The 19269-nt window shown below is 37.0% G+C and overlaps 2 protein-coding genes across 2 annotated transcripts in view; one reads left to right on the top strand and one right to left on the bottom strand.

Moving 5' to 3' along the window:
- Window positions 1-1502: 1502 nt before the first annotated feature.
- Window positions 1503-9504, bottom strand: BicC (protein bicaudal C). The gene is made up of 19 exons (XM_013311865.1): window positions 9250-9504; window positions 8783-8927; window positions 8657-8700; window positions 8492-8561; window positions 7560-7639; window positions 7068-7130; window positions 5996-6259; window positions 5690-5815; window positions 5389-5607; window positions 5126-5297; window positions 4669-5019; window positions 4515-4594; window positions 4277-4379; window positions 4073-4189; window positions 3860-3993; window positions 3657-3779; window positions 3319-3529; window positions 3056-3175; window positions 1503-2971 (listed from the first exon to the last, which is right to left on the bottom strand). Exons 1-19 carry the CDS (start codon window positions 9328-9330, stop codon window positions 2850-2852), a joined length of 2625 nt encoding a protein of 874 aa, XP_013167319.1. The 5' UTR covers window positions 9331-9504; the 3' UTR covers window positions 1503-2849.
- Window positions 9505-9992: 488 nt separating this feature from the next.
- The window catches only part of LOC106117246 (sialin), a 29565-nt gene continuing 20288 nt past the window's right edge, over window positions 9993-19269 (top strand). The window contains exons 1-2 of the mRNA XM_013311447.1: window positions 9993-10198; window positions 12404-12466. Coding sequence (XP_013166901.1) covers window positions 12427-12466 — 40 coding nt within the window. The 5' untranslated portion in view covers window positions 9993-10198; window positions 12404-12426. The remainder of the gene's footprint in view (window positions 10199-12403; window positions 12467-19269) is intronic.

Genomic DNA, 19269 nt, shown 5'->3' with positions numbered 1-19269 from the left:
ATATTTTCCTCAAAGTGAAGAAATTAGTTAATGTAAAAAGATTGATGTTATGGCAAAAATGTATGATGGCGCAACATATTATATGTCATATTATATGACATTTTAATGTACTAAAGAGTTGTTAAAAACAATAAAGAACCATATTGTGATCACTTGTGGTACTATTCCAGTCTGTAACACAAAATATTCCAAACATGTTAAATCAAACTACATCTAAATGTTGAAACCCATTTTCCTCATACAGGCTTTATGTTCTTCTATTAATGGACCACAGTTTTCTTCACCATTCTCAATTATGCTGAAAATAAACAGAATAGTTTTATTCAAACTCATTTTTGTTTAATTAACTCAAGAGCACATTGCAAGTTGGCAATCAGGAATAAAACAAACTGGAATGTTATTAGTAGTTAACAGAAAGAGCTAATAAACATCTGGATCATGATTTACTACATAATAAGAGAGAAATTAAGTGTCGCTTTTTTATTTTCATCTTAGTTACCTGGTTAAACAGTGCATTTGCACACACATACTGTAGATTACAAAAGATAGTTATGTCGTGTATGATTGTTTCTTATCTTTTATTAAAATGTTGTGTTAGATATTGCGCAATACATCTGTAATAAAACATAACCTTACCAAGCATCTCGCGCTCTCTTCGTTTCGGGGCACGCACAGCAGGGTTTTAATTTGGGCTTTTCGGTGTTAGATGGTGCCGCTATATCCACAGCTTTCGCTTCCACCGCCTTTGCACTTGCGTTTCCCATTATATTGTTTGAATATTAAATGAAAAACCAATTACAATTTTTCGCTAAAACTGATTGTCTGACTTTGACATTTACAAGACATGTGACACTGACAAGTGCTTTGATAGAGTATATATTACCATAAATTAAAAAAAAATGTTTCCGAACGAAAGAAAGTTAACAGTCAAGAAAAAAAATAAACATTTTTTTCTTGAATTATTTTAACGATAGTCAAAATAATTGTTTGATAATCGATCTAGTTATTTTATTTGACCTGACCATGGCCGAGGCTCATTCTTTTCTTCTGTTTTCTTTGTAAAGGTTAGTGGTCGTTTTCATAATGTACATATTTAGTAAAAGGAAGGTTGGAAAATGTAGAAAATAAAACAAATGTTGAGTTTTCTGCACACTTTAATCATACAAACGAAAGTTATAAAAATCATGCAAATGTTATCTTGATCCTTAAAATGTAAAAACTTATGAAATGCATATGACGTTCAACTCATCCTTGTGATCTTATTGCTCAAGTACACAATTAATATATCATAATCACTCAGAAGCGATACGCTTAACATCTCATAATCAAAATGTAAAAACCGTTCAAAATATAAATCGTGTTCATGATTAAAAAATAATAATATTTAAAAGTTAAATTACTGATTGATGACATTGTAAATGAATTGATACATAATTGCATGGTGCATGATGCATGATGCATGATGCATGGTGCATGATGCATGGTGCATGATGCATGGTGCATGGTGCTCGCTGTCGATGTACTGTAATACTTCAATAGATTCGCATCAATTACGTACCAATCGCTTACTGCCGAAAGTGAAACATATTAAAAACGCAGCTGTAAACGACACAACATTTATTTTAAATTAGTATGTTAATATGGTTAAAAATCAAAATGCATATACTAGTAAAAAGAAAAAGTAAACACGTAATGCACACAGACACAAGAAATGATCATTGTATATGTAAAAAATGTTTTTGATTAAAATATTGATGAGGCGAAGTGTCGGTGCCGGCGCCGGCGCCCGCGCGTGTGACGTCAGCACGCCCTCTCCGCTGATTTCATCGTGATGATTCGATTCTAGTCTTAGTTTAATACAAAGTCAAAAATGTTCTCATATGCCGTCCGAATGTCTACAATATTTAGATATGTCGATCATTGGTCACTGCCAATGCCTACGTCTCTTTGAATATCATATTCTATCAAATATGAAATCAAAAGTGATGTTTACATTGGTCTGAAATCGATAAAAGTTGTAAAAATACGACAAAACTTGAATTCGGCTCAATAATCAAATATTAAAAATCGCTAAGGCAATAATCAGTTAAAATGGCATCTCCATATGCTGGGATACCACTAAAATATATATTATAATCAAAAAATAAAACATGCTCTAAAATTTATCGAAAATAAAATTAAAAACTTAAAATTAACAGGGAGGCTCTAAGCCCGTTTACTTCAACAATTCTACGAGTCTACGAGTCTACGTTGAGGATCAAATCGTCGCAACGCTTTCAGCTATCACAAACATTTAAAATACGTAAACTTATATTATAAAATCTCTTAAGAATTAAACAAAGTTACAATAAAGTGGCGTGACAATGGCGGCCGGGGAGCATTCCATGCCATTGTCTCACAAATTAAAACCGTAAACAATTCGATCAACTTCTTTTAAACAAAAAAGGGCAAGATGATCCGCTTCCTTGCTCATACAATTTATACAATTTGTGAAGTGAGCACGTGCCCGCTGCAGGTCACTCTCCAGCCTCGTTATAATACGTATTACAATTAGAGTAGCAATCAAGAGGTGACCTTGCAATCGTTACATTCATATTGCCTATCAATACATTACATAGGTACATACATAACATACATAACGGTCAACATCATTCTGGAACGTTTACAAATTTTATTTAAAAAAAAAACACCAAATCAAAGAAAGAGAAATGATCAATTTTATGCCATTTATATGGCAACACTAGATGCATTTTATAATTTTTTGGTCATGAAATTGCTTAGAGGTTGATTTAATATTTCGCATCGAACGTGCGTTCAATGCGAGGTGATCGTCGGCAAGCGACGGTGTGTTACCAGTTGTCTTGCAGCGGCTGCAGGTCGTACTGCGGCGAGTGCACCAGCTGCCGCTCGCCGCTGCCAGCGCCGCCAGGAGTCGCCCCGCTCTTGAACGCCGCCGCTTGCTTTTGCAGCTCTGACAAAGTTCATAACAAGTTATATTTCAAACAGAAAACTTGAAGCTCCGATCGAGTGGTAGGTAGGTAATGTGGAGCGGTACCGGCGATGGTCAGCAGCATCTTCCTGCGGGCGCCGAAGGCGGTGACTCCTATCTCGACGAGGTCGGCCTCGTTCAGCGACGCGAACGTCGACATGTCCAGCTCGTGCTTTTTGAACAGATCTACAAACGCAGATAACACACAAATAGTTACTTATCAAAATACTATACTCATCATCATCATCATCATCATACATGTAACGACAGGCTGAACTGAATGAAGCTTGTGGAGCGTTCAGTTGTATTGCGGAGACGTTGCCACTGACCGACGTATTTGTATAGTCCGATGTCTCGCAGCAGCTCGTACAGCTGCTGGTAGCGACACAGCTTGGCCGGCGCGGGCTGCGGGGAGGGCTCCTGGGGCGCGAGGGGCGCGAGGGGTGCGGGGGTTGCGGCACACTGCGCGCTCTTCGGCGGTGTCACCATCTCCACGATGTTGGGCCGCACCAGCTCCGATCTGTTCCAACCCTTCTCAGGCTAAACGCGTTCAATAATAAAATGTATGTTATTAAAAGCGGGGAACGCCCAAAGATATCGAAACTTAAAATAGCATGTAAATTGTCCATTCTGATCAATTTTAAAGTTTAAATGTAATAAATGTTACCGTAGTGTTGTTTTCGCCGTTGGCGTTGTTGGTGAGGACGCCGGGCGATGTCTTGCTGAAGTAGTTGCCGGCCCAGTGCGCAGTCGGCACGCGGTATCCGCCGCTCACCGACTCGCGCATCGCCTGCACGCACACCGTATTACATAGGTTGGTGAGAGTTATGTACGTGAGGGCTAGAGGTCGCAGAGGTCATCATGTCCCACCTTCTCGGCCTCTGCGCGCTTGGCCTGGTAGTCCATGAGGGGGGAGAGCCTGGCCAGCGTCTGCAGTGTCTTTTTCTCGCAGCCCACCGCGCGACGCGCCGACAGCGGCATGCCGGAGATGAGGCTCGCCAGCTCTGCACACACACATACACTATGTACTGATACCAACGGATACATCGCGCTCATATCCTGATGTTAGGAGTGAGGAGGTACCATTGTGGTTGCGCTCGTTGTCTGCGGAGGCGGAGGGTACGGAGGCGGCGGAGGGCGCGGGGCTGTGGGCGCTGATGGGCGACACCGACGGCGACGCCACGTTGCTCGCCTCTCCGCCTGCACACAAACACACACACACACAGACACAAGTTATTTATAGTTTTGATTGATAGCAGTATTGGTGTGGTGCGGGCGAGAGCCGACCGGATGTGTTGTTGACGTCGAGGGAGACGGAGCTGCCGGTGAAGTTGCTCTGGTAGCCGCTGCTCGCCTGCGAGCTGCAGTTCAGCAACTGGTTCAGGGTTATCTGTTAACAACAAGAACGCATTAATACAAATGTATTACGAAGGGTTTAGAATAGATAGCGGCTGATAATCTTCGGTGTTCCTCATTTAGTTTTTATTTAATATTTACATATTAAGAATAGATGTGATTTACTCACGGGCCTCGCGTCCGGCATCTGGTGGTAGGGCTGCAGCATCTGCTGCTGCATGCCGGCCATGTCTGCGCCCGCGCACATGGCTGCCGACAAGTGGTACCGTGTTCAAACGTTCAAACAATATACAACAAGCGATATTAGGTAGAGAGAGACGTACAGTTCCAGGAGTTAGGCGAGTTCTTGTAGACGAGGGGCGTGTTGTTGTGCTGCGGCAAGGGCTGCAGGTGCAGAGGCGCGTGGTGCTGCGGCGAGACCAGCCAGGGCGGCAGCGCGGGCGGGCTGACGGGCGACAGAGCGCCGCCCAGGGCGCCCATGGGGCTGGCCAGGCCCAGCTCCAGCTGCAGGCCGTAGGGCGAGCAGGGCGAGGCGCCCACAGAGAAGGGGTTGTAGACGCCGAAGTTGGGGATGGCGCCGGTGGGGACCGGGATGTTGTACGACTCGGGGATCTCCGCCGTGATGACCGGCTCCTTACCGCCCAGCAGCTCGCGCCGCGCCTCGTAGATGTCGTCTGGTACATTAAATACGATTACATCTAAAAGTAATTAAACTTACCTATGCTATTGTAAAATTGTATGCGTAACCTAGCAGAGGAGCAAAGAGGTAAGGGTACATACTGGCGCAACGCTCGATGCCCTTGATGATGACGGAGGCGATGCCCTGCTTGGGCTTGTGGCGCACGCTGATGAACACGTTGTGCTTCTGCATCAGCTGGCCGACCGCCTCCTCGTCCAGCCGCGCCCCGCCCTCCGCCGGCATGTCGAAGATCACCACCAGCGGCAGGCTGCCCTGTTCACGTAGCAGAGGTGCGAGCTCAAGTTTAGAGTAAGATGTATAGAGACATACGAGTGTATGTGTATGTATGTATGTATGTGTGTACCACGAGCTGCTGTCGCGCGGCGTAGACGTCCTTCATGTGGCCGGTGATGGTGACGCAGCTCTTGCGCAGCGCGGGGATGTTGGGGTCCGCGGCGTCGGGGAACATGATCTGCGTGCCGGTGCCGCGCATGATCAGCTTCAGCTGCTCCGCGCCGCGCCCCACCACCGCGCCGTGGTGCGCCGGGGAGATCTCCAGGCTCATGTGCACCTGCGTCTGGCTCTGACACACCACAAACCTAAGTCATTTGTCTAAGTGTGGCCTTGTACGAGGAATGTGTAAGTAGACGGGGGCGGGTACTCACGGCGAGGGGCCCGCACATGTAGTTCATGAGGAGACCGGTGGCCTCCATGGTGGCCTGCACCTCCCACTGCACCCCCTTCACCACCATCATGTTGGCGTGTAGCTTGGAGCGGTTGCGCACCATCACCTGTATTGATACGTACAAATTGTAGCGCCTATTTGATTTTGTTTTGAAAATAAATTAATGAAAAATTTGCTAATTAGACAAGTTAAAAGAACTTAATACTCAGGCTCCAAATTCTCAGGCTTATCTGTTTTATAGCACAAAGGTATCAGTATTCAGTAAGAGGGAAGGTGTGGAGTGGACCTGGACGTTGTACTGGTCCTGCAGCTGCTGCACGTAGGGCGAGGAGAGGTCGGGCAGCGGCTGCGCGGCGCCGGCGATGGGCAGCTCGAAGCTGAAGACGAGCGGTGTGAGGGCGCGCACGCGGGCGCGGGCTCGCTCCACGCGCTCCATGTCGCCCGCTATCGACACCTGGTTGCTCTTCTCAGTCGCGCTGGTGCGGTTCGAGTCCGGGAAGTGGATGTGGCAGCCCGTGTCCTCCATCACGCGCTTTATTGTCAGTCCGCCCTGCACACACACACACACACATTGCTTGCACCACCTTCACCATATGAACTAATCTCAGAACAGAGCAATTTGTTAAATGATGTCAAGTCATTAGGACGGATTCTTTGTACAACGGTAGGTACGGGAGACATATGAATCTGTCGGTACAGTATTTTTTCCATTTACTATATGGTAAGTTGCCGACTGCCGACATTTACATGCTAAACTAACCATTCGTAAACTGGTAAGTATAGTAAAATTGATTTAAAATAAAAATAATGAGTACAATTTTGTTGAAAAATCTCTAATGATTGTTCCAAAAATTTTACCTTTGGTTATTTCCCTTAAATAAAATCTTTCTAATCTTACTCATATTATATATGCGAATGTTTGCATGGATGGATGGATGTTCGTGAGAAGGTATATCTTCAAAACGACCTACCAAATCTCGAAGTAATTTGAATCAGATGGACATAGTCAAGAAGAACGCTAAGCTAAAGTTTTTTTTAGTGCTTATTTAGTGCTAGTGTTTTATTTTTAATACTAAAAATATGCAAAGAGATGGTATAATTTAAGGTATTCAAATGTGACATACAAGACACACGTGTTTATTTGAGCACTAAAACTAACACGTATTATCTCTGTTTATTACTTTGTATGTATACAATTGCTCAAAAATATAGCCTTGATCTAAAAAAGATTATTATAGACTCTCGTTGATTTATTTGAGAGAAACTTTGATAATAGATGAAGAGCTTTTAAAAAAAATCTTGGTGTTAAACACAAATAAAGTCATATCTCTAAAAGGGGTATTAAGTGAATTGTTTACCTTGCCAATGATATGCGAGTGGTCCGTGTAGCTAACGTCAATCTTCATTGTGACCCGGTTGCTCTGGAACAACATTATAATAAATATGCATATTACTTATGACCATGATCATACTCTTCTATAAAATGAAATAATCCTTTAATTATTAATTTATTTTTACAACGACGCGATCGCTCCGACCTTAACATATAAGAATGAAAGTGGTACGTCTCAAGTCTTCATGGGATGTTAGCGTTACCTTACTGTAATTAAAAGGCATATCACCTAATCACTGAGTGCAATATCAATGCATCTGCACAAGTCCGCTGTGAGCTTGCACCATCATACTACAGCCACTCTCCGGCAACTGAGAGGGGTGCTATGCTATCCCTCCGTATATTTGCGTACCTAGTACTATTATATGTATATTTAATCTGATACAGCCGATAAATAATATTCGAAGTAAAATAATTATGCATTATTCTATCATGTCTCAAATAATTGTGTACTTACCCTGGTGTCCAAAACTTGCATAATCTTCTCCCGGGCTCGTTTCACATCATCGGCTCTTCCGGCAATACGTACATGAGGATCTAATCACGCAATTTAAAATTAAATGTACTAAAACTTCAAAAATAACATAAAAACAAGACAAATTTATTATTTTAAAATGAACTAAAAAAATATTTTAAATTAAAAAAAATAACGTACCTAATTGAAATAAAAAATCCCTAAACCTTTTACATCTAATTTCAAAAATCTTTTGATACAATAATTCATCACATTTTTCGTAAACAATCATATTGATTTCATTTATTAACTGCATAAACTAATACTTAAGGTAAAACTGACAACACGCATTATGAAAAAAATTTAAAATGAATAGCGACGCCCGCCAGGTTGGCGCCAGCCGTGGCGTGCCGGTATCGCTCGCTCTATTCGGTGCAGCCCGCCAAAATATTCAAAATCAAAAATGAACAAATAAACGTTGTTCGTTCGAAAATTTGAAATGACGTTTTGTCAAAAATTTTGTAAATAATTTCGTTGCTGGTGGTTATATGAATATTTTTAATTTTATCAATATAATTTTATAATTTTTAAACAGTTTTTATTTATTTTAAATGCGTTTAAAATTATAACTCGATTAAATAGTTTTTTTTCTGCATAGAAATAGGACGATGGCATTTACGCGAGTAAATCCATTACACTAAATATTGAATAACAGAACATTTTATTGATTACAAATAAACTTTGTATTGATTTATATTAAAATAAATGTTTCTCTTTTAGATTTCATAAAATAAAGATAACGGATACTTGGAATTTAATTATGTTTTTTGTTGAAATCCTTTTAAAATATGTAATTGTAATTGACAAATCAATATTTTAACGGTTTTAAATACAGTTCTTTTTTAACTAGAATATGATTGGAATGGAATACCTACCTTTCTTTGATCTCGCTCCAATTTTTAATCGAGCCGGCCAGTTTATTAAAGTGTTTGTTTCGCTCATTATCTGAAACATTAATTCAAATCGTATTTAAATTTATAGCTGTCTTGATTTACCTATGTAATAATAAAATAATCAAAATTAGATTATATTATACTTACCCGATGAAAAAAAGCTTGAGCCGTTTGTGATTCCTCCAAATTTTCTGAAATAAATAAAAAATATTTAAGAACAAACCATCATTAATGTTTAATTAAATCTGAAGGATATAATGTAAATATAAGTACCTGCCAGCATTCCTTCCAGTCGACGCCTGTCCACGCGAAACTTTTCTTGATAGACATCTTCAATGTTGCTTATACCGAGTATCACTGCCAATTTTTGTACATCTTCTGCTGATGCGACGGAATTGCTCGTACCACTTTCCGATACCTATTTTGGCACAATACATTGAAAGGTTTATTAGATTGGTAAGTTATCTAGCTGTACTAGGCAGGAACAAAAATGTAGTTCCCTACAAGTTTGGCCTCGTGGGTGGATGTAACCTATCAGAGTTTACATTGATCAGGATTGGAATAATAGTAGAGCGTTAGAATAGCTCTTGAAAGTACAACTAAGAAGTGTTTAGACAACACGAGGATGCAAGAAATTATCAATGAAACTTATATCAAAAATGGCGGCAAAGTATGATAAAATGCGTAAGTCGTGATGTTGGATCTAGATGTCTAGAGCATGATGAATAATAATTGCTTACCTCGCTCATTGCATCTTTGTCCGCATTACTTTTAAAATCAGATAAATGAGTTTTAACGGATAAAAAGTTCGTTGTCGCCATTTTAATTATTCAAATAATTATATTATATTTATGCACTACGAACAGTTAACACTTAATTAATTTGTCTAATAAGATTCATAGTTTCCTAATTTATCTAAAAAAAAGATTTAAGTTAGATATTGAAAGTTGATACCCGGTACGTATTGTTACGTATTGCTTGGTCACAGTGAAATAAATTTTGACAATACTATTGCTCAGCACTCTGAATATGAAGGTAGTTTTAAATTCAATTACCATACATTGAAATTACTCCGTTCATTTATTTAAATCATAGAATAGTGTTAAATCGTGTTTCCTATTACAATAAAACCAGACACAAATATGTAATTAGTATAATAATTTATTATTTTGAATTGTTATGTAATACTAGTATTGTACTAATTCTTTTTTAATTTTATTTCAACTGAAAAGTAGGGTACTTTGCGTGAGCCAATTAAATTGCAGATTATTTCAAATGTTGCCATGTAGGATGGAATTTTATTATACATCCTGATTACGATTTTCTAATCTATTTAACATTAAACTTTACTACAAAAATTTTTTTGTAACAAAATTTTTATCTGAAACAAAAAATGAATGTGTTTGAATAAAATAATAAAATTACTTAGGTATTTTGAGCGTTCGCTTCACCTAAACCGCATGAGGTCGCGCTCGTCACATCAGTCGGGTTTCTGCGCTTGCCGGTGTAGGGTGTGTGCTTACTTCTCGGCTCGAGAACTTTCGTGTCATATTAGTTTTTAAAAAGTATATTTAATAATTTTTATTTTAAATAATATAATATTTAAGTTGTCACATACTTAGTGCCTATTCCATCGCCAGTGTTTCAGTCATTTAGTGTATTATTTATTACTTTAAGTGTTATTATAAGGTAAGGAATGTAAATTATAAATAAATACATATATTATTATTTTTTAACAAAAAATTACAAGTGTATATTATTCTCTAATGTCTAATTTGGTATGTATAAAAATCCTGAAATCCTATCATTCTTTAATGAGCTTGATTTTTACTCGTATTATAAAAACCAAAGATGAATTAGGTTATTTGGGAAATAAATTATAGTCTATAAGACTGGAAATAGTAGAATGTAGGGAAATAGTAGAATGTAGTAGGAAATAATAAAATAAAATGGTACCATTTTTCTAAATTTCATATAGGTTGTTTCCTAAATCAAGTGTTTATGTTTTTTTTATATTAAAATTAGCTAGGTCATGTTTGTAACATTAATTCTATAATTTATCACCGAAAATGACAGAGTTAGGTATTTAGGAGGTTTAGTTAAATTAGCACTAGTTACATTAATGTATGTAACCGTTCCCTGTCAAAAGTCGGGTCGAGCAGACTGACAATTTACAATACATGTGCATTTAATTATATTAACATAACGCACTTCACTCGAACAACACCTTTTGTTTTTGACGATAAAATATTGTACTGGAAAATGGGAACAGATTTAATTTTAAGAAATAAATAAAATCGTTTATTTAGTTTCCAATAAGTACATCAGCGGAATGCGGAACAAGAATTTGCAGGAATGCGTATTATTACAGTTTATTTCTTTAACGAAACTAATCGTTTTCCCCGATTGGCGGTAAAATCGTACAAGCTCGATACCATATTTTATGTTTATTTGTGCAGATCTTTTTGTGGATATATTGTTTATCCAACTGCATAGTTAACTTTCAAATTAAATGGAAATTCTTTGAATCTTTGAGTCGACACGCAAGGGTTCGTCAACCCTACGGGGTCATAGTTGTGGTTATGAATTTCGTTAAATATACAATTATTTTTGTTCAAAGTAAATACACACAGTATGTACATATGGCAAATGTAGGAAAAATAAACGATACCTTATGGAAGTATCTCTCATGAGATGTTTCAGAATCTATGCCTATTCAGTGTCAAATGACCAAAATACTCTCGAACTACTTAATTTAATTAGATTAGTTTTTTTTGTTATTAATGGTTTATAACAGACAAAAATCATTTTCTTCATCGTGTTTAACGTGTAAACTAATTAGATTGGTGCATACTAAAATAACTAGGGTAAATGTAATTTATAAATAGCGAATTTGGCAATTAACAATTTCTTTAATAGCGGCCCCGATGTTTGTACAGGCATGGACAAGACAACAGACTTGCCGTATATCCAATAAAATCGATGTACTAACATTGTTTGACGTATTCCGTGACCTTGAGGCGACCCACCGAAATAGATTTTGCGAGCTGCAAATTGTAGTGCGTATCTCATTCCTATGAAAGACGTGCGAAGAAATTTTATATATGCTTATAGAAACGTCTGGAAAATAGAGTGGAACTAATGGTAATCAGCAGAAAACAGTCGCGGTAATCCGTATTCTACCTAATCCCACGACCCTTATACATGTATATTTTCAAAATTTTCATGCTTCATAAATTATTTCATTCATACAATGATGTTATACATAGTTTTTGTTTATTTTGATTATGTCCTTTTGTTTGTACACAATTGTTCACTAATGCTCACTCCAAATCTATACGATAGTTCAATACTGGCCTGCAAAACATTTGCCTATTCTATTTACCGCGGGTCAATCCATTAGGCTATAGGCACATGTCTGTTTGCAGCCCAGCTGAACTTTCTCTTGAAATGTGTTGGTTACAAACCGACCATAAACTATGTCGAACGTTATCGATAAGATCTCGTTTTTCTCAACGTATTCGCATCACTAGCGATTGAATTTGCGCGGGAAGGTCCCGTTATTTGGCGCCGGCGCCGCGTCTCCGCGTCTCCTCTCCTTTCCTCTGTCAGATTAACGGTCTACTTAAATTCGCGACGGCCGCCATGTCGCCACGGAGCGGCTCGCCGCCATCCATCGACATGTAACGATTGACCGACATACATCAACAGGTAGGGTAATTGGCGGCCTACATTAGCGTAAAAATATTTTTTGTTCATCTCTAATTAGGATCAGTCAATCAAAGATTGCAATTCTGATCATATTCTATTTTGCCAAATATATAATTACAAATACGTATTAGGTTTGCTTTCTTCAGTTACTACTTTATACTCATAGTACTTTTTTCTTTTCAGATTTATAAAAGCATTCCAAAGTCATGGCTAAAACTGAGAAGTCATTTGCAAGAAACTTTACAGGTGAGTTTCGTTATTTGCCGCCAAATATAACAAATGAGTTTTCAATATTGATGTGCTTAAAGTATCACATAAGCCGCATGCGTTCCGAAAACCATCTGTTGCCAAGTCGAGCCTATAAAGTTATTGTAAGTTGGCAACACAGTGCGCGCCGTGACGTCACCTGGCCGTTGGCCAACATGCAAACATCTCGTGTCTAATCTAACTTCCGGTGCTATCGTTTTTAACGTCATATTTCTTGCGCCTTTAATTTCATATCAATTGAAGTAGATACTGGCGGTTACTGTAATACACACACACATTTTATGCCTTGATAATTCTTGATGCATTGATTCGTTTTGGAGACAACTTACTTATTTGATGTAACAGCATTCAAAATATTTACTTTTTTATAAGTATTTTTCCATATTCTGCCATAGGAACTATCACGTCAATTGTATATTGTCCTAAATTGTGCAGAGGCCTAGCTTTATTGTGTAAAGTGACAATTATCCTTTAGCGAAATGTTATTAATATCGCGTAACGTGACGTAACAACTACTGGAACAGTCCTCTCCAAACATTCACAGTATTTCAAATAACCAGTGCTTAGTGGTAGAAAATCTTTCAATGTAAACATCTTTATTAGTTCAGTAAATATTATTATACATATTGTTTTAGATAAATTTCGTCAAATATATTTGAGGTCGAGGCGATATTTAGTTTGCAAAATTGCTATTTTAACAGAAAACAAGTTTTATACAGTTAAAACCATTTTTTTTTCGATTATAGAATTCAAAGAAAGAATTTGATTTGTTATTTTACCATTTGAGTTACGGATGAAAGCATCGACATTTTAAAATCGCTTTCCTATATAATCTTTTGCAGAAAAGATTTAATTTTCATGGATTGGTATCAATAACATCTGCAGAATGTTCTGGAAAGGTCACTTCATTGTTTACATCACATAACATCGTCTTCATCCGCAGACCGCCGGGCTCGGATTCACATCAACAAACAAGTCTTCTGCTATTGTAGAAAGTTCATGGTCATTTGATCGTTTGTTTAAAAAAATCTAACACCAATACGTCAAAACGTTTTCAAAATTGATCAGTGACCTCTTTCTTATTAAGAACAAATACTAATCCTATACTTCGATCTAGTTAATTAATGCTATTATCATAAAAAAAAAGCATGACAAATCTGTCATTTGCAAATTGAAACTGACATCGTCGCCTTCTCGGCACTGTCAGTCAATCATGCAATTAATTAAGACTATAACACTTATGCTACGCCTAATTCATACTTTTAATCTATACAATTTTTATAATTGGAGTTTCTGTATGTCTTGTCGAAAGTATCTTAGGCAACCTTTTTAGCTCCGCACGGACGATGTCGCGGACATCCGCTAGTTAGATATTATTTTCTTGTTGATGTACTGACAATATTCCGACTGTCAATCTTGCTTTTTACCTACTTTTAATTAATGCTAGAGTAAAATAGTTCATCAGATATTGTTCTAGATCAATAGATAATAGACAACACTAACTTTTTTTTAAACTATATGACAGATGGTGAGTATAATTAATTGTAACGTAAGTGGTCATGTGAAAGATAATTGAAACAGGTTTTCATACACTTTGAAATACTATGTTTAACATTGTTGATTACAAGACTAGGCATTTAATTATAATGGGAGTCAAATAACTAACAAAAGGCGACACGCAATTCCATTGCATTTATTTAAAAAAAAATCTAAATCTTCATCAATGGACGTTTTATAATGATTAGTAATTGGACATTTGTGAGTGTAACTAGGTGTATAAAGAGGCGTCTTCTCACGAGCTGAGCGCAACAGTTAACGTTATCTAAGTGATTGCGCTCGCTTGTGGAGAAAGTGCGATAGAAATCACCGCCTCTTATCTACAAGGTGCGTTTAAATATTCTAAGGGTGTAGTAAACGCGCCTATCGAAGCTAGAGTGGCTACACTTTTACAGGATAAACTTGAAAGCAGCTTTTCTTATTTTTTGTGGAAACATAGTTTTTATGATTCTTCCAATAGTAATTACAATAAATAAAACAATGCAACCTTCAGTTAAAATAGGTTCTGAAATAGACGGCATTTTTTGCAGGTGGTTTTCCTTCCCGCAAAATCACAAAAAATAAATATAAAATGCTTAATAGGCTTTACGGAAATAGAAATTTACAACGTTTAATTGTAAAACAACATTCTATCGTCAGCTTTTCGCAATAAGTACAGATATGAATACAAAGATAATAAGCGGTTGGTCACCCCAGTCAAGCGTTTTAATTGTAGATTAATGCATGAAGGCGGCGCCGCGTATTTTTTTGCGCAAGAAATTAACTTGAGTTAACCTGGCACCCGACATTCCTTATCCGCCAAGCGCCGCTCCAAGAATTCCCTTGATTACTATTAAATTAATTTACTTGTCGTAAACATACCATACTTATTTGTAAAACTTCTAGTTTGAATAAGAAATGAAAACTTTTTTGTCAGCTTTTCCTAAAGTTGTTGTGTGTACTAGGTTCCATTGATTTATATTTGACACTTTTAAGTATATCTATAATTCAACACATAATTAAAATGGTTGTAATGCCATAGGAACATCAAACGGGTTAATCATAAGTGTAGTTAAACACAAGTATTAGTTGTTTTACTGAATTCCTGAGGTTTCCGCTAATCAGCGGTGTTTGTGTCGTAATGTGGTCTTGCGAGAACAGGCCCTTCATCAAACTGGCAAACAATACGTCGTTCAGTTAACTGTTAAGTTCGAGCGTCGCGGTTAAAGTGCATGCTAACTGGCCGGTGTCCGGCGAGCTGTTAAACGTCTAACGGTAACCTGCCCTGTGCGACTGCCGGCTTCTTAAGTAAATGAATGAACTAATCAATATGTTTACTTATGATGCAAGAGTAGCCGCCGGCGTGAACATGTCTCTGACAACATTCTCTTTTTTTAAATTACTAATCTCAGTAAACATTTTACAAATAAGTATTATTTTCAAGCTATTTATCAAAGCTTATTGCAGCAGTGCCTGACTCTTAGCTCTAAGACAATTTTCACCAGTTTATTTTTTATTCTTTATCCTTACACAAATCTGCTATCGCTGTTTGTAGTTCAAATTAATTTCATAGTACACCATATCATTAGATAAATATTTATTATCTGCGATCATCGGTTACCATTATTTAGTTACTATCCAACGCGGAAGAACCGCTGCGGCGATTAATCGCAATATAAACACCATTAGGATACATAATATACTAAACATTTATAAATAAATAACTATCTAAAATAGTTTACATGCTACAGAGGTAATCTGTGCTTGTTTGCTAAATTGTTGAACGACAGCAAAATAATTATTTTATATCTTTCATCTACAGACAACATTAATCTTTTCTGTATTATCTTAATATATACTCTTCTTATATACATACGTATTTAGATAAATGTCCTCAGATTAGTTATCGTTATTTACATAGTTAATGTGACCATTGTTTAACTCAGAACTCGTGACTTTTTGAAAAATGTTACCAATTACTTTGTATATAAGTACGTACTTATTCTCTACATAAAAATAATAAACACATTCACATCACCTTAATAAACGTTCTATAATATTTAACGGATATAGGAACGTAATTTATTGAAAAGAGATTTTGTTGCGTAGAGTATAAGAGTACAACACGCGACATCGTTCGCTCGAAATTAAAAAATCTAGTAATGCCTGTTATTCAGTGATAATGTTGTTTTGTAATGACATTAATTTTTATTATCTATAAATTTTTGAGTTTATTCCTATCACACAAATAATCTTTGCTTTTTATACATAAGTTATAGAGCACGAGATCATTGTCTATGAAAAATTAAATTGAAGTTTGCTTACTTATCGCTTACAAGTATCTTTTACGTAACCTTGTAGGACTTAAATTCAAAGAGATGGTGACATTAAATACAGAATCCGCCTGTTTGTACAACAGTTACAAGTATGCGGCGTTAAGATAAGACGATATTATGAGACACACAAATTGGATTACAGTAATCACAAATGTCGCATTCCTTGCGATTTAATACTGAGATTCAGCTGACGCAGTATAAGTACGAAAACATATTGTTATCTCAATTTTTTCAAGGGAAATGACAAGGATGACTATGTTTTTGTTGAGATATTTTTGTAGTGGGAACTTGTGAAAACGTTATCAATTGTAATTTATCTCGTGTAACGTCGCATGTCTAGACTGTCGTGACGGAGCAATACGCGAGATGAAAACATGAATTTAGTTTAAATTTATACAAAATCTGAAAATATCCATGTATGTATTAAAGGCTAAAAATTAAGATCATATATTGGTATTGGTTATAGGGCAACGTGGATAAGCCACTTCATTAAAAGTTTTCATTAAAATTCAACATAAGTGTAAATATTTGTGTAGGACTATGATAGTGGGACATGAATGAATGCCATTTGAATCACTGCGCAAATTCGCAAACAATTTACTTTTTTTAATACTTAAGGAAATTGTCATATTTCCAACTTTATAATTTGTGAACACGTTTTATTTGGGCACTAAGGTCATTGCTATTAAATTATCAGCTACATTATTTTATATAGTTTGTGAGTTAATTAACGCATTCTTATAATATTGCAAGTTTTTATTATTTATTATTTAATTCTTTGTAAATGACTTGCCAAAAAAACATTGTCAATTCCATACAAAAAGATATTTTAATACCAAACAGTAGTACAATTCGTCTTGAGTTTTCATCTGTTTCCTAATCAATGTCACAGTGGAACGTTCCACCTGCACGAACTTCCGTCTGTAGACCTTGACCGCACCCACCCCGCCCCGTTACACGCCGGATATTGTAGGATTTTATTGCGTACGGCAAATTGCTATGAGAACGCGATAACACACTTCTGTACATATGCAGGCCACGTACAAGGACCTCGGCAATTTGATCGTATTGTTCATTTAAAATACAACAATACCATATTTACCAAGTAATTGACAATATTATCTTCTTTGAAATCACCTTTAATTAATTTATATTGAATATCTTGGCCACTGGTGTTTAATATCTTATTATAATTCAACTTCCAATCTTAAATAATGTTTTATGCATATTGCAGTGTTACTCGAATGTTGCAATTATGACTTTTATTGTAATGACACAAGGTACATTGTATTGTGTCGACCGACTGTATCGACTGAATGAATGTAACAGAGGAATTTACCGGTGTTACAACGGATGTAAGATTTCTCTCATACATTGAAGGCGATGCTAATGGTTGTGTTGCGTTGATTCGGTGTTCGGTGTTCGGTGCTCAGTACGCACTTACACGACCACCGCTGATTCATGACACGTCTCGTAATTTGTCGCTCGCGTCTTGAATTTTCATCGCGCGTTTTTTGGTTTCCTTTTGTTAAGTTTTGTTGGTTTTTTTTTATATTTTCTGTCACGTATAGTCTTGATTTAATTGTAATTTCGAAATTATTTCTGTTGGTGGTCTGACAGTGAAGTGTTTCGGAACATTCTAATTGATGTAAAGTTCGCAAAAGCAAAGTGTTCAGTCCTCGTAAGCGTGGATGTAACAAATCATCTAAAATTCATTCATGGTTGACTCTTGTCCTCAATAGCACTGACAATTTATTTTGAAACAAGATAAATGCTACTAAATATTTCTAGGAAAACAGTTTTCAATGTAATCTTTAACAAATTTTCGCGCAATCAAAGTAATCTCAAAGCAAGGTTAGTTGTCGGATGTGTTGATGCGGTGTTGATAAGTAAAGCGGCTAATGACCAGTTAAACGTTTATTGTGGCATATAGTTTTAGATTATGTCGCAGTCCTAGAGAGATAACACGACCGAGAACATTGAGCATTGCGGAAATATATTGTTAAGATAAAGGACATTGCGGTACATGAGAAAATAACATAACGAAATCATGACGTTTCATAGATTAGATTGTCAGAGAACAATCGTTTGATGCTTTAGTTGTCCACATTGAGGAACATAATAAGCTATATAAAGAATTTGGGAAGTCCGTTTAGATTAATAGCAATAATAATGGAACGTGGATGAAAGCGAGTTTAATCGTATAGAGCGAGATGCAGGAGAATGCAAAATATAAATTCTATTTTAGTGTTTTGCGCGGTGTTATTGCAATTGATGCCAAGTTTTTTCAGCGTGTGGCGGCGCGGCGGCGCGGCGTGCGCGATCGCCCAAACTATTATATCTGTGAATTAAACTTTCCTCTGCCCGTAATAGTGCAATTTTAAAAATATTATTTTGTCCTTAATTCATTAATCAAGTGCTGTAAAATTGAATTTAATTTGACATTTAATATCGCTATTTTATAAAAAAGTATTTACAAAAGAATAAAATCATTTGTTTACAATGGATTAACTATCTGTGCAGATTAACTGTAACCGTCCGGTTCACAATAATTTCGCAAATTAAAGTAAATAATCATTGTATTCGCCAAGTATTCTAAATAAAGCCACTTTGACAACAACGTGTTTAAAAATTGGCAATGTAGCTTGATACAGTTTCTACCAATTTCGCAATCGTCTGCGTATACGTATATGAAGAAAAGAGCGTAGGTAGAGCGCTGCTATATCCCAGCGTCCTCGTCACATATATGTGGCAGTATGTTGATACTGTTGCTCTCCGCAAACCTGTCTCTTGCCTAACGACAGACCGTGACTTTATGATAATTTCACGTGTTTTACGCGAAAACGAACAACAACCTTGACTTGTAAATATATCGTAAACATATCGCTAAGGTCTCGATGAATCAATGCA

The sequence above is a fragment of the Papilio xuthus genome, unplaced genomic scaffold, assembly GCF_000836235.2.
Source record: "Papilio xuthus unplaced genomic scaffold, Pxut_1.1 DF827680.1, whole genome shotgun sequence".
NCBI classification, from domain to species: domain Eukaryota; kingdom Metazoa; phylum Arthropoda; class Insecta; order Lepidoptera; family Papilionidae; genus Papilio; species Papilio xuthus.
The sequence above is the reverse complement of the archived record's forward strand: the minus strand, read 5'-3'. Positions and strand labels throughout refer to the sequence as shown.

Bases quoted from the DNA above. Each gene is read 5' to 3' on its own strand.
- BicC (XM_013311865.1), bottom strand. From the start codon at position 9,330: ATGGCGACAACGAACTTTTTATCCGTTAAAACTCATTTATCTGATTTT. The intron at 5,020-5,125 runs GTATGTACCCTT...TTAATGTACCAG, and splicing joins GGGCATCGAGCGTTGCGCCA to ACGACATCTACGAGGCGCGG. The intron at 3,176-3,318 runs GTCAGTGGCAAC...CTGCGTTTGTAG, and splicing joins CGGACTATACAAATACGTCG to ATCTGTTCAAAAAGCACGAG.